The 14,434-nt window shown below is 45.2% G+C and overlaps 1 protein-coding gene across 1 annotated transcript in view; it reads right to left on the bottom strand.

The window, feature by feature from the left end:
• Nucleotides 1–14,434, bottom strand: part of Atg7 (autophagy related 7) — a 154,752-nt gene that overhangs the window by 68,073 nt on the left and 72,245 nt on the right. Inside the window, exon 18 of the mRNA XM_090323928.1 lies at nucleotides 781–903. Within this exon, the coding sequence (XP_090180054.1) occupies nucleotides 781–903 (123 nt within the window). The remainder of the gene's footprint in view (nucleotides 1–780; nucleotides 904–14,434) is intronic.

Below are 14,434 nucleotides of genomic sequence, written 5' to 3'. Positions count from 1 at the left end.
GGCTCGCTCCATCTTGTTCCCTGGTGTGTGGAAACCTCACCCAATCAGCTCATGAGACTGATTCTAGGATTTCCACATGGTTTCTTCCACTCACTGCCAGCCCACCCTCTGATAGAGGCCCTGCCCCACTGGCCAGTCAAGGATTGGGCCTGGACACCCAGGGTCTCCACTTAGTGGCGAGGATACACAGAGATGACCAGGACTGCTGGCGTCTGAGGGCCCGGATGCCCCTGCAGCGCACAGGCAGGCAAGGTTTCCCTACCCAGCCTGTGTGTTCCAGCAGCCTCCACACCAGGCTGAGAGGGGAAACGCCAGAGTCACTTGACGTCACCCAGTGTGAGGGTAAGTGACCTGAATAGATCTACCATCTCATACAAAGCGCTAAGTGCACAGTAAGCATTTGTAAAAATAAAATGATAACTACTTTTTTCAATTCAGTCTTTAAAAAAAGATGTAATCCCCAGTATATTATGACTTGCAAAGTAATCTAACAAAGAAACACAGCTCAAGGCTCCCATGGCAGGACTGTGGGAAGCCATTGCGTGGTGGGCTTTGGGCTTAAGATGACGTACCTAACTGTGGGGGAAAAAAAACCAGGCAGTTCTCTGTGGAGACCAGAGCCAGAGTCTAATGTCTTCACTGACTTGCATTGTGATACACAAGATGTTAAGGACAATGGATTCCCCAGTGGCCACGTGCAGGGCAGGCAGTGCTCACAGATCAGTACAAAGCAGGGCTCAAGCATGAGTGGTCAGCAGAGAAAGCACAGCGTGCTCTTACCTCAGCAGCCTGTGTTTCCTGATGCAGCAGCGTGAGGCCAGTCAAGTCTTCTAAGAAGGAATGTGAAGAATTGAACACCTTTGCCAGGAAGTTAAATCCTTCTTGTTCATACTGATCAAGGACCTGAAAAACATTTATGCTTTTTAGAAAGGAGACTGCAGATTTCAACTTCATATTTACAGATTTCAACTCTAACCGGTACTAGTCAAAAATAAAACTAAGGCTGAGCACCAGTGGTTCATATCTATAATCCTGGCTATTTAAGAGTCTGAAATCTGAAAAGAGACGTTCAAACCAGCCTGGGCAGGAAAGTTGACACTCTTATCTCCAATTAACCTCTAAAAAGACAGAAGTGGAGCTATGGCTTACATGGTAAAGCACTAGCCTTGAGCAAAAGAAGCTCAGGACAGAGTGCTGGCCCAGAATTCAAGCCTCAGGGCTGGCATAAAACAAAACAAAATTCCCTCAAATAAAAATAAAATAGGGAGATACTAATGCAATCTGGGTTACTATTTATCATCTTTCTCTTCTGAGAAAGAATAACAATATCATCTAGTTCAGCTGCCAATTTTCCCCTAAGTTTTCATGCAAATTCACTGAAAATTACAGAATTATTATTACTAGTACTTTAATGGGTGAGAAAAGGTGCCAGTGCCAGGAAAAGTCCCTGAGAATTGTACTTCCAATTAACCACCAAAATGCCAGAAGTAGAACTGTGGCCCAAGTGGCAGAGCACTAGCCTTGAGCACAAAAGCTCAAGGCCTGGGACAGCACCCAGGCCTTGAGTTCAAACCCCAGGAATAGTGTGTGTGTGTGTGTGTGTGTGTGTGTGTGTGTGCACGCACGCGCATCCACACGCTTACACATACGTACACATGCACACATCACACACACACAGTAAAAGAAAAAGGATTAAGGGAAAGACAAAGTGATTAGTTACAAGTATAATATGCCAGCTAATCGAAAGTACTTTAAAAAACAATAATCAGGAAAAATAAATGTCAACAGGCATGTCATAAATAAGGACAATCAAAGAATCAATGAACATGAAAATGCGTTGCATGTTACAAGGGATCAGAGAAACAAAAACTAAAACTACAGTAAAATACCACTGTGTACTTATAAAAAGGCTACAATTAAAGCCAGCAATACCCAGTGCTGATAAGGACGCAGAGCTCTTATGTGTAGGAGAGGTGCAGGGGGGCGGGAATGTTCTCCTTCAGAAGTAGAACATTTATGGGCCGGGAGTTTGGCCTAGTGGTAGAGTGTTTGCCTACCATGCATGAAGACCCACGTTTGATACCTTGGTACCACATACATAGAAAAAGCCAGAAATGGTGCTGAGGTTCAAGTGGTAGAGCTCTAGCCTTGAGAAAAAAAATGAACACAAGGACAGTGCTGGCACTGAGTCCAAGCCCAGGACTGGCTCCAGGGTGGGGCTCCTCACCCCTAGATCACACCAGAAAATACAAGTATTTTCTGAAACCGTGTCCATCAGTCCCATGAGTACATAAGCTGCTGTACGTCATGCAAAGGAACACAGTACGGCCATGAGTTCTATAACTACATTCATCAACCAACTATACACACCCCATGGTATGGCAACTCCAGAGTGCTTGTCTGTGCGGAGACTGACCAGGAAGGGCCCTGGGGATGGCCCTGGAAGGAGAACCATATGTTGGCTCCAAAAGGCCTACTTTAGGAGAATTCATTAGGATGTGCAGGGCTTTGTTTACCTGCCACCATTCAAATGAAAGATGAAGAGAGAAGAGGTCAATAGAGGAGGAGAATAAGGAGCGCTGAGCAGCAAGAACAAGTGACAGGCACCTGTGGGGCGTTCACCGGCACAGACTGTGGCCTGCAGAAAGCAACCCGAAGACTCTGTCCTCCCCGAACGCAGAAGGAACACAAGTGTTTTTTAAAAACTGAAGACAAACTCAAGAAGTCAGTGACAAAGGGCCAGACAGACTGAGAGTAACACAGAAAGGCTGCAAGGCTGCAGGCCGACTGGGCACAGGAAAGTAATAGCTAGACGAATAAAGGCCTCTAATAAATAACAGAACCCCTTGGTAATGAGTAGTTCCTTATAAACAAGCCTGATATTGCAGAAAGAGCAGGGATGAGATGTAAATGATGTTTTCAGAGAGATAAACATCGTGCACTTAATCAACACTTTTTTCTGCGTGAGCCCTAAGCCTACAATGGTCGCTTTCTCTTCCAGGAAGAGAAAAGAGACAGCTTTGAAAACTGGACACAATTTTAACAAACGCTGGAATAATTCCAGACATGATATTTTATTGGACTTTAGTTAAACTTTCAGAATTTAAGTCTACGTTTACACATAATTTTTATGATTCTACAAATCTGACAATGGAAAAACTACCAGCAAAGATAGAATGAAGGCCTTCCTCTCAATCAGGGTAATGCAGAAAGGTTAATGCTGAAACATTATTAATAGCACTGGCTGAAAAACTCAATCTTCTAGGGCAATTCTAACCATGCACAAGGGCTCCTTTATGCGCCACGACACTAATCTGTGTCACCAGAATAAGCGGCTTATAAAAGGTATGAGGATTTTTTTTTCCCCTTGTAAAAAGCTTAATCTTCTGAAAGGGGGAAAATGTGTTTGAAATTATCTAAAGAAAAAAACATGGACAAATACAAAAACAATAAGGGAAAAAAGGGAAGATATTGTTACAGTTAGTAACCTGTTACTAATCTACATAAAATAGGCTGTACCACTTTTTGTGTGAAGATACTGAGTTTTGAACTTGAGTTTTCTTGTTCACAGCTAGTGTTATATCACTTACACTTCATCTCCAGCCCTGTTTTGTTTTTAAAAATAGTTGCGTTGGAGATGGAGTCTCAAAGACTGCTTGCACTAGCTTTAAGCAGGCAAAAGACAGCCACTATATACTCAGGTGTGGTGCCAGACAGTGTCTATGTGTGTATCCACACACTGTAGAGCAGTGGGCAGGCGGGAAGAGGGCATGCTAGCCTTGCTGGATGACTTTCTTAGGGATGTATCTTCCCTTTTCTCAATCCTTTTGTTTGTTTGGTCATGGGGCTTAAACTTGACCTAGATACTGTCCTTGAGCTTTTCTGCTCAAAGCTAGTGTTCTACCACTACAGCCATAGCTCCACTTTTGGTTTTCTGGTAGTTAATTGGAGACAAAAGTCTCACAGATTTTTATGTGCCCACTGAACCACGATCCTCAGATCTCAGCATCCTGAGTAGCTAGGATAACAGGCATGGGTCACCAGCTCCTGTCAGTCATCTGTTTTTTTTTTTTTTTGGCCAGTCCTGGGCTTGAGCTCAGGGCCTGAGCACTGTCCTTGGACTTTCTCAAGGCTAGAGCTCTACCACTTGAGCCTCAGCACCATTTCCAGCTTTTTTTCCTATGTATGTGGTACTGAGGAATCGAACCCGGGTCTTCGTGCATGCTAGGCAAGCACTCAACCACTAGGCCAAACTCCTGGCCCCCCGTCAGTCATCTTTTTAAACTAAATCATGTAAACCAAAAATGCTGTCTGAAGACACAGGTTGGAAGATGCCAAGACTTAAAAAAACAACTTATAACCTCATTTATCCTTTTTTCCCCCCTCCTTAAAAATGTGAATGTTACAAAGGCTAGCCCTTTAACTCTAGACTTCCAAGTAAGTCACAAAGCAGAGAAGGCCCCTGAGTGCAAGCAGGGTCGGGAGAGGGGTTGTCACAAACACCCCTCAGAGTTGCTGACTAATCAGTTGGTTCACAGGCTGGGATCTGAGATTCGCGATTCTAGCAAGTTTTCAGATGAGAGTGATGCTGGCGTAAGGCCACATGGTGAGAATGTCTCCTCCATCTACACAAGGGCACAGCGCCGTGACACTCATGCATAAAGAAGCACACACATTTCTCTCCCATTAACTTTCAAACCTCATCTTTAAGCCGGGCCTAGTGGTGCATATCTGTAATCCCAGCTATTGGGGGAGGGGGCTGGGGTAGAACAAGCAGGAAGATGATGAGTTTGAAGCCAATACCAGCAAAGGTTAGGGAGACCCTCTCTCAAACATGAAATATGAAACAAAAGGACTTGTGACCCTAGTGGTAAGGGCTTGCCTAACATGCCCAACTCATCTTTAGTTGTTGCCCTAAAAGAAATGACTGCGTGATATCCAAGGTTACTGGGCAGTTTTATTTAATCCCTTTAATACACTGTTCATGGTATGAAGTCCTTCATTCCTTCTCCCCTGCAGAGACTGCCAGGGTTCATTAAGAACACGAAGTGACTTGGAATACCAATTTGGGTTCAATGCGTTTCTTTTAATTTTGGAATTGCGAATTACATAAGCACATATTTGGCAGGGAGGTTCTGCTGATAAAATTATTTTATACAGTATTCTCTATTTTCCATCTGCATAGCTATTGAGGACATTGTCATAACTTGACAGCTGGAAACAGCACAAAGTAGGTTTGGTTTGATTCATGGACAACTTTGGAAGAGGTTGAAAAAAATGGATCTAATGCTTAATTGTCACATTAAAATTCAACTATTTACCTACTCCTAAAGTACAAAAAAAACAACAAAAATCAGTAGATTTGGCAACTTCACTCCCAATCTCCTATACACTGAACCAGCATCCCACGGTGGCTCTCAGTGGCCCCTGCTCCGGACCCCATTCACCTCCTGTTATCTTCAATCCAGTCTTCTCTGCTTAGACAATGTGCTTGTTGGCCTGGCCCCTACAGCCTGTGTACATGGGTGCTCAGCTTTAAGAGGAACAGAGTCTGAATTTCAAAAAGCCTCATATGCTGGTTTAAACTAAGGATGTGGTCTGGTAGCTAATGTTATTGAAAAATGTGCTTTGGGTTCAGCCACCGAGAGCCCAAGGCTGGCCGGAAGAGTGACCCACCCATGGGCCCGTCGGGAAGCTTTGTGCCAAGAGCTTTCCGCTGGAATGACCCTTTTTGGGAAGATCATCAGACTGTGACCCTCCAGTATGGCAAAAAGAGTAGTCAGTGCTGGGCACAGTTGCCCACACCTGTGTGCCCAATTCTTTTTCTTGTAGCCTTGTCTGCTGTGAAATAACAGAAAAGTCAAGGTCATTTCTAGCCTAAAGCAACAGAGAATGAACAAGGGCGTGTTCTGCTGTCACACCCCATCCAGCCTCCCTCAGTGACCACTGGCTGGGTGAATCTCCACATCCTGGCTGCCCTGTAGAATCTTCTGTTTCCCTTACAGCAGCACCTACTTTTGCATATTCTTAAAGGTCAAAGTTATAAGTGTATTCTTTTCTATCTGCTGTTTAAAAATGCAACAGTGCCTGCTGGAGATACCACATTAGTTTGTGCCTTCCTTTTCCTCTTGTCCAGCCTCACCAGAGGTTTATCAAGTGTGCAAGTCCCCTTTCCCCCGGCCCTGCCTCCTGCACTTTACAGTGCTGGGGATGGAACCTGGACCTCATGTGCCCCACAACTCAGCCACTCCCCAGTCCTACACTTGGCTTTATTAATTGTTTTGCTTTTCTAGGAATTTCTACTTTCTATACATAGTCCCATGTTGGTACGTTTTGTGGTGCCCTTTTATTTCTGGAGACATATATTTTTTCTACTAATTTGGGGCATTTTAAAAATGGTTTATTTTTTTGTCTGTTTGTTTGTTTTGGCCAGTCCTGGGCTTGAACTCAGGGCCTGTCCCTGGACTTTCTCAAGGCTAGAGCTCTACCACTTGAGCCTCAGCACCATTTCTGGCTTTTTTCTATGTATGTGGTACAGAGGCCTCTGTGCATGCTAGACAAGCACTCTACCACTAGGGCACACTCCTGGCCCCAAAATGGTTTATTTTTGAATCTAGGCCTTACACTTGTAGTCTTCCTGCTTCATCCTCCCAAGTGCTGGGGTTGCAGGGTATATTCTACTTTTGGCTTTCAGCACATGGTGTTTTCTTCAAAGATTTCATTGCTTCCAGTGGGCACCTACAGACACTAGGTAAATGGACCCACCTTACTCCAAGTTAGCCTTAAGGCTTCTGGGCCACAGAGAGATGAAATCGCTACAGCCTAACGTGAGGTCAGTTGAGTTCAAATTCACCCTGATTCCCACATGTACTTCTCCCTGAAATGGAGAATGGTTCACAAAGGTTACCGAGCCTGACAGCTCTATGATTTTAATTTTGGTTTTCTTCCATGTTGCAGAGTACTAAGGAGTGCAACTCAGGTCTCAGCTTCCTTTTTCAGATAAGGAAATGTCCATAAAACAGAAGCAGGGAAGTGGGGCTGTGGCTCCAAGGGGTAGATCCGTAGCCTTAAACTGAAGAACTCAGGGACAGTGCCCAGGCCCAGAGTTCAAGCCCCACAACTGACCAAAAAAAAAAAAAAAAAAAAGTTGTTTCAAGCCAGTCATTTCTCCAATGCTCACATTCTCATCTGTATTTTGCCTGAATGAGTCCTAGTAATTTGCTATTCTTTGGTGTTAAGATGCTTAGGAACATGTCATCTAATTTCTTGGGTCATGGGGCTTGAACTCGGCCTGGACACTGCCCTGAGTTCTTTCGCTCAAGGCTACCACTCTACCCCTGGGCTTGGGCATTGTCCCTGAGCTCTTCAGCTCAAGGATACCTCCCTACCCTTGAGCCAAGCCCTACTTCCCATTTTCTAGAGGTTAACTGGAGATAAGAGTCTCAGGTCCTTTTGTGCCGGGTTGGCTTTGAACCTCGATCCTCAGATCTCAGCCTCATGAGTAGCTAGGATTACAGGCGTGAGCCACAGTGCCTGGCTTGCAACTATTCCCACTGAAATTTTGTTTGCTTGATTTTTGTGGTACTGAGGTTTAAACTTAGGGCCCCGTGCTTGCTGGGCAGGCACTTTTACTTCTGACACATACCTCCAGCCCCGTTTTTATGCTGGTTATTTTCCAGATAACCTCTTGCTCCCTGCCCCAAAATGTGCCTACACAGGTAGTGAGCTGCCTATTTTAGGCTTCCTGTCACAGCTAGGACAACAGGCACACCCTACAGCATCCAGCTCTCACCTGAGATGAGCTCTCATGAACTCTCCTGCCTCTCCTGACCTCAAACTTCAGTCCTTAATCTTAGCCTCCCAAATAGCTAGGATTACAGGCATAACTATTTGTGCCCAGCTACTACTGAATTTTTGATGTGCGATACACACCATAAGACTCAGGGTTGGCTTTTCCTAGTCTGTAAGAACGTACTGAATAACTAATTATGCCTGCTTGGTAGTAAATGTTCGCATGTGTGGTGACATTTGGTCTGAGATTTAACCTGAGTGGTACAGGCTGCTGAGGAGCATGGCACCTCTCATACTGGAAGCTACCAATTTCTCCCCAAATGACAGGCACTGCCAGGAACACCAACACTGGTTTGACTCACCTCGCAATGACAGTGCTATATTAAACTTCCTGAACAAAGCCTGGGACTGAGCCTTGAAGCAGGAAGAGCATGATTCTGAGCAAGCAGACACACACACTTGCCATCCTGACCTTCCAAGAAAAAAGGCTGTTTCTCTTTAGAGGGGAAACCACAGGAAGCTGCAGAGACAGCCTTGGGGTATGGGTTCTGCTGGGCCTGGGAGCCTGCCAAAAATGCCACTGTTCTGTTTCTTAGCCCCTGCAATGTAATGGCACCCAAGCTGGTTTTTTTGTTGTTGTTGTTTTGTTTTTTTTTTAAAGCACCTGGCTTTTGTATTCTACTCATAATGTTGACATCCAGTCCATACTACATTCATGGGACTGGCAAGCTGGGATGCAGCTGTCCTGAGTCCTCAAGCCTGGTCCAAGTCATAGCAGATGCATGGCCCAATACTTTTTTTTTTTCTTGAGTATTTAAGCTAAGACTCGACCAAAATGAAAGCATGAATGCCTGTCATGAAGAGTTTCTGATCAGCACAAGAGCTCTGACCTGCCCCGTTTCCAACCTTGGCTAGTTCTCCTCTCCTTAGGTAACCTGCTGTCCCCTGCTCCTGGGAGGTCACCACATCGACGCTGAACTTAGTGTGGACACCCGATCGGCACAGCGTACTACAGCCAGAACTCATGGCCTCAACTGATCCTTCGGGCTCAACCTTCTGAGTGACTGGGATTGCAGGCATGTTCCACCTTTGGGATTGTTGTTCCTAGCGTACTAGGTGAGATTATTTCTTCTCCCCTTATGGTTTATCTCACGTTGTTACTGTATCTGACTTTGTTACCTAGTATATTGTATATATGTTTATTTGAAATAGGGAAAGGAAGGCGAAAAACAAGATGATTGGGAGGGGATGGGGGGCGGGAAACTGGGACAAAACATGAGAAGGGGTATTAATGTTCAAGAAGTAATCTATTCACTATCTAACAAATGCAACTGTAACCCCTCTATACGTTACAATAAAATACAATTAAAAAAAAGTTTTTAGAGGCCAGGAGTTTGGCCTAGTGGTAGAGTGCTTGCCTAGCATGCATGAAGACTGGGGTTCAATTCCTCGGTCGTATATGTATATATATATATCTATCTATATATATGTATATATATATATATGTATGTATGTGCCAGGAGTGGTGCTGTGGTTCAAGTGATAGAGCTCTAGCCTTGAGAAAGCCCAAGGACAGTGTTCAGGCCTGAGCCCAAGCCCAGAACTGGAAAAAAAAAAGTTTTTAGAGCAAAAGCCTTTAAGCTCTCTAAAAACATGAGAGAGGAAAAACTTCTTCTGTGCATCAGGATCCCCCCTTCAAAGCACAAGTCCCTCTAAAAATAGCCTGAAGGAGCCAACCAGTCAGTCATTGAGGTGTTACAATGGAAAATGGACTCCCCACCTCCTGCCCCCTGCCTGATCCAATCACACCGTTGTACAGCAGGTAAAAGACTGGAGAGGGGGTCCTGGACTTGGTGTTCTCTGGGCCCATCCTCGCCGCATGGTAGAGCTGGAGGGGGCCCTCTTTAGCTGGCTACTTCACTGGAACCTGGGAACAGACACCCTGGCAGCATCCATTCAACACTGCAGCCTGGTAGCAAATCCTTCCTGCTCACCCTGCACCAGCCCCGCCCCCTGAGTTAGATGGAAACTGGAGAAAGGCTTCCAAGAAGCAGTGTGGGGTGGGAAGCAGGAGAGCTGTGCTGGCAGCAGCTCAGGTGCTGGGCTACCCTGGGCCTCTTCTGTCTACGTCATGAAGCACACTGAGAGATTCAGAAGTCAAACAGTCTCTGCCAGCTTATGTCAAGCGGCCCTGGTGCTGGTCACAGAGACTTAGCACTCAGAAGAGGAGAGGATTCACTTTCTCCCCGAAATATATTCTGAGGAACTGCCAAAGGAAACTTCACTCTGGGTAATAATTAAGCATTCAGATGAATAGACTACATGGAAAGAAATAAGGAAAGGAAAAGACAAAGACTCTAACAACAGCAATAGCATTTGCTTGCCTCAGGTCAGGTCCTTCCATGCAGGAATTACTCATCCTTCTCTTGATACCCTCCCTTTTGTGTGTTTCTCAAGATGGAAAGTGTTTCATGCTTCAGTCAACATGAGCACTAACGGCTACCACAGCAGTGTTTCTCCATTTTCACCACCACAAAAAGGGCATTTCTTTTCTTACCCAAGGCCATGGAAGCTTAGAAAGCTTACCAACACCCCCAGGTACACAGTGGTGGTAGGGTGAGGAGTGTTTTCTCTTGCTGAACTCGCTACATATCCCTCAGAATTTTTAGGAAAGGGGGACTGAGAATGTGGCTTAGTGGTAGAGTGCTTGCCTAGCATGCCTGAAGCCCTAGGTTGAATTCCTTAGTACTATATAAATAGAAAAGCCAGAAGTGGTGCTTTGGTTTGGTGCAAGTGGTAGAGTGCTAGCCTTGGGTACAGAGAGGCTAGGGACAGAGCCCAGGCCTGGAGTTCAAGCCCCAGGATTGGGGGGAAAATTTTTGTTCAGAAAAAAGGTAGGACTTTTAATATCTCCAAATCCATGGGTCTCAAGGCTTGAACTCAGGGCCTCATTCACTTGACTTCTTTGCTCATAGCTGGTAGTCTACTACTCAAGCCATGCCTCCAGCCTCGCTTTTTTGCTGGTTAACTGGAGATGGAGATGAGTATTTTTTTTGCCCAGTTCTTCAGGCCTCAGTCTCCCAGCTAGGCACTGGGGCACGTAATCTCAAAATGACAACACCTAGTACAATGTAAATGCTGTGTCAGCAGCTGTCCTAACTCACCACTGAGGAAAGTGTGAAGGAAAATGTCTGCAATATATTCTACAGATGCCACTGGTTCTTTTTTGCCCTCCAAACCATTTCAGTTTATGACTGGCTGCAGTGGTAGATACCATGAATTACAACGCGCTGCTTGCTATAAGCTCAGGGGATGAGGCCCTAGGGGCCCTTCTACTACACTCACTCGCAATTTCTGTCCTTTTAAGCCTTGAAACTTATTTTGTGTTATTTATTTTGCAAATTGTCCTTCTCTTTACTCACCAGATAGTTTCAAATTACTTGAAAAAACAAAGCCAACCCTACCCTCCAAGGTCAAGAACGCACTTCTGCCCAGGCTAGCTAGAAGGAATACACAAGGGGCATAGAAACAATTTCCCAAGAAGAACTTGTGCACAGTTAAGAGCTGGCATGCCAGCTGAAGCAGGCACACTGCCTCCCTGGGCCCGCTCGGCCAGGGCCTGTCTCTGAGACCGCAGTCATCTTGCAGAGTTGGTGTGTGACAGGAAGGTGTGGGTCTCGCTTTCCATGCATTTGTTCACTGTGTACTGGGATAGATGTACATGGTAATGGAAGGCAGACATGGTAAAGTGAAGTGCTCTCTGCTAGGGGTCAGGAGGCATACATTTGTTTTCTTAAGAGGTTACTCTACTAGCAAGTTGGCTTGCTCACATGTTTTCTACTCTGCTTACAATACCACTGAAATCAGTCCACTCCATCAGTCAGGTCAAAGAAACTGAGGATGGAAATGGATTTTACAGTGGAAATTGATTTTTCTCAATCATCGCATAAGTGGGTCATAAGGCTTGAACTCGGCCTGGGTGTTGTCCCTGAGCTCTTCAGTTCAAGGCTAATGCCGTACCCTTGTGCCAAGCCCCATCTCCTGTTTTCTAGAGGTTAATTGGAGATAAGAGTCTCAGGTCTTTTTTTTTTTTTGCCCCAGTTGGCTTTGAATCTTGAGCCTCAGATCTCACTCTCCTGAGGAGCTAGGATTATAGGCATGAGCCACTGTGCCTGGCATAAATGTGTTTCTTTAAGCAAGAGTCACACCAAATTAGAGGTCCTAATTTGGGAGAGTGTAGTAACTATCCCTTGCCTCAGTCACCACTTCTGGTACCCTTTCCTTCAAGGTTTGTCATGAATGAGCTGACATAAAAGAAAAAGGAAATCTGGGCACTATTCACGAGGCCAAGATCTAGAAGGTCTCAGTTTGAGGCCAGCTTAGCGAAGAGGTACCCAGGCTTCTTGTCAACCAATTGCTAAGTGTGAGTTTTGACACAAGGTAGAGTAATAATTGGACACGTTCTCCCAAGGAATCCTTTAGGAAGGCCGAGCAGCTGGTACAGCTTAGGACGCTACAGCATGTCCGCCTGTGTACTCCACACCAGCCAGCACCTGCCTGTGTACTCCAGGATGTTTCTCAGGTTGCTACCCAAGTGTGCCTGTACTCCATGTCGCCCGAGGTCTGCCTGTGCAATCCCAGGACAGCCTCGGTGATTTGCAATATGTGAAGCTAGGAAAGGACAGACACTCTCGAATTTCTTACTATGGTCATATAAAATTGTACGTAAACAAGTCACAAGGATGCTAACTTCAGGAAGAGTATATTCGCAAATGGCTCTATCACATCTTCTATGACAAAAAGTCGACAATGTAAGTATTTTTAAGTGCTTCAACAGGATATTGGAAGGCCTTTTGGTAAAAGTGAGGTGGAGACAATAAAAAATCCTGCAGGAGAGCAAGCAAGTTCCTTCACTGACAGAATGAATCCTGCTTCAATGTAGTCTGGAAACAAATGAAAACCAATGAGACACTAAAAGTTACAAAGAACTTTAAGGGAATCACCATTCGCAATGCTGCAATGCAGCGACTCACTGCAAGCAGAGGTGTGGCTCAAGTGTTAGAGCACTGGCTTTAAGCAAAAAGGCTACGGGAGAATGCTCCACCCGGAGCTCCAGCCCCAGTACTGGCACCAAGTAAATGAATGTGGACAGGCACAGGCATTCTACTCTGACGGCCAGTGTCCCAGACGATGAGCTCCTGGAGGACACTGGCTAGCCTCACTTGTCTCCTCCTGTGCTGTTCATTAGCCCTTCTCACTATTCCCAACACATTGATTCTTACCATTTGCCAGGAACTAGTCACCCCTTTGAATCTAACTGTATTCTTGGGTAAGGAGGATCAAATATCCTCACACATCTGCATTTAAAATGTAGTAACTTTACTATCTCATCCAGAAGGAAATCACCAGGATCTCCAAGGACCGTGTTCTTACTTTTGTATCATCCAAAAATCTATCATGAAAGTATTTGTCTGAATTACTATGACAGTAAAATAAACATGTCAAATTTCAGTATGTATTGAGAAGGGTGAGGATGCAACTCAAGTGGTTGAGTGCTTGCCTAGTAAGCACGATGAAAATATTTCATGTGAAGTGTTATACAGTTATCCCAGGACATACATACACTCACACATATGCACATGGCACCCTTCACATGGCTTTGTGTTTTTGGAAGTTCTTTCATCGGTGTGACCAAGCTCATCAAGAAGTGATTAATTCCAAATTCCAAACAAAAGGATACACAGTAAAAGGAACGCTTTCAGGGGGAAAAAGCGTGTTTCTGCCAGCTGCTGGTCTGTGGTGACCACAGGTGATATGGAAGGGGCCTGCAGGCCCAGCACTACTGGCTGATCAGGTGGTCTTGGAGGACTGTAGGCAGCTCTGTTATACTTCCCTGTACTCCTACAAAAGGCTGAGGTAGCAGATGCCAAAAGACAGGGAAACAGGCTTTCTGCAGCTTTCTACAGCCACAGCTCCAACTCAAGTCCATTCCTCCTGCTGTTGCTGACTGTGGACATATAGTGAGCCCCAAAGAGGCTCCATGCACCCCAGGAGACACAATATGATCACAGGGGGTCTTTGTTTTCTTCTTGCTTGCAGTGCAACACCAGTCCCAGGAGTGGGCAAAGGCCTTGGTAGTTGGCCACAGGGAACTGGATGGAACTAGATATACGTCAGCCATTGCAATTTCCCTGGGAAACAGAAAATATTTTCCCCACTCTGTGGATGAGGAAATTGAAGCAAAGGGAGAAATGTCCAAGGTTTTCAATGAGGTGAAGAGCCAAGAGCTTAGAGGTTAGGGCTTGTAGCTGAATACTGCTCACTGGCTCTGGCAGGATATTCCATCTCCTTCTGGGAACAGAGCAGCTCTGGAGACTGGAGAAACACTAGTTGCTAAGGACAAGATGTGGGATACAGTTTACACCACACAGCCGTACATATGGAATCCATCACACAGTAAAATAGAAGGCTTGAGGCCTCACTGGGTAAATGAGATAGAAAAGAGAACCTGGGGGTGGGGGCAGGTTACTCATCATTTTCCAAACCAGAGATTTATGTCCCTTTTGGAAAGGAGAAGAAAAATCTGGCTGCAACCCAATTTGAGTAACATTTGCCACCGAGAAACTGTATGCAAAAATTCCTG

This window comes from Megascapheus bottae, chromosome 33, assembly GCF_031878675.1.
Source record: "Megascapheus bottae isolate mThoBot1 chromosome 33, mThoBot2.hap1, whole genome shotgun sequence".
Taxonomy (NCBI): Eukaryota; Metazoa; Chordata; class Mammalia; order Rodentia; family Geomyidae; genus Megascapheus; species Megascapheus bottae.
The sequence above is the reverse complement of the archived record's forward strand: the minus strand, read 5'-3'. Positions and strand labels throughout refer to the sequence as shown.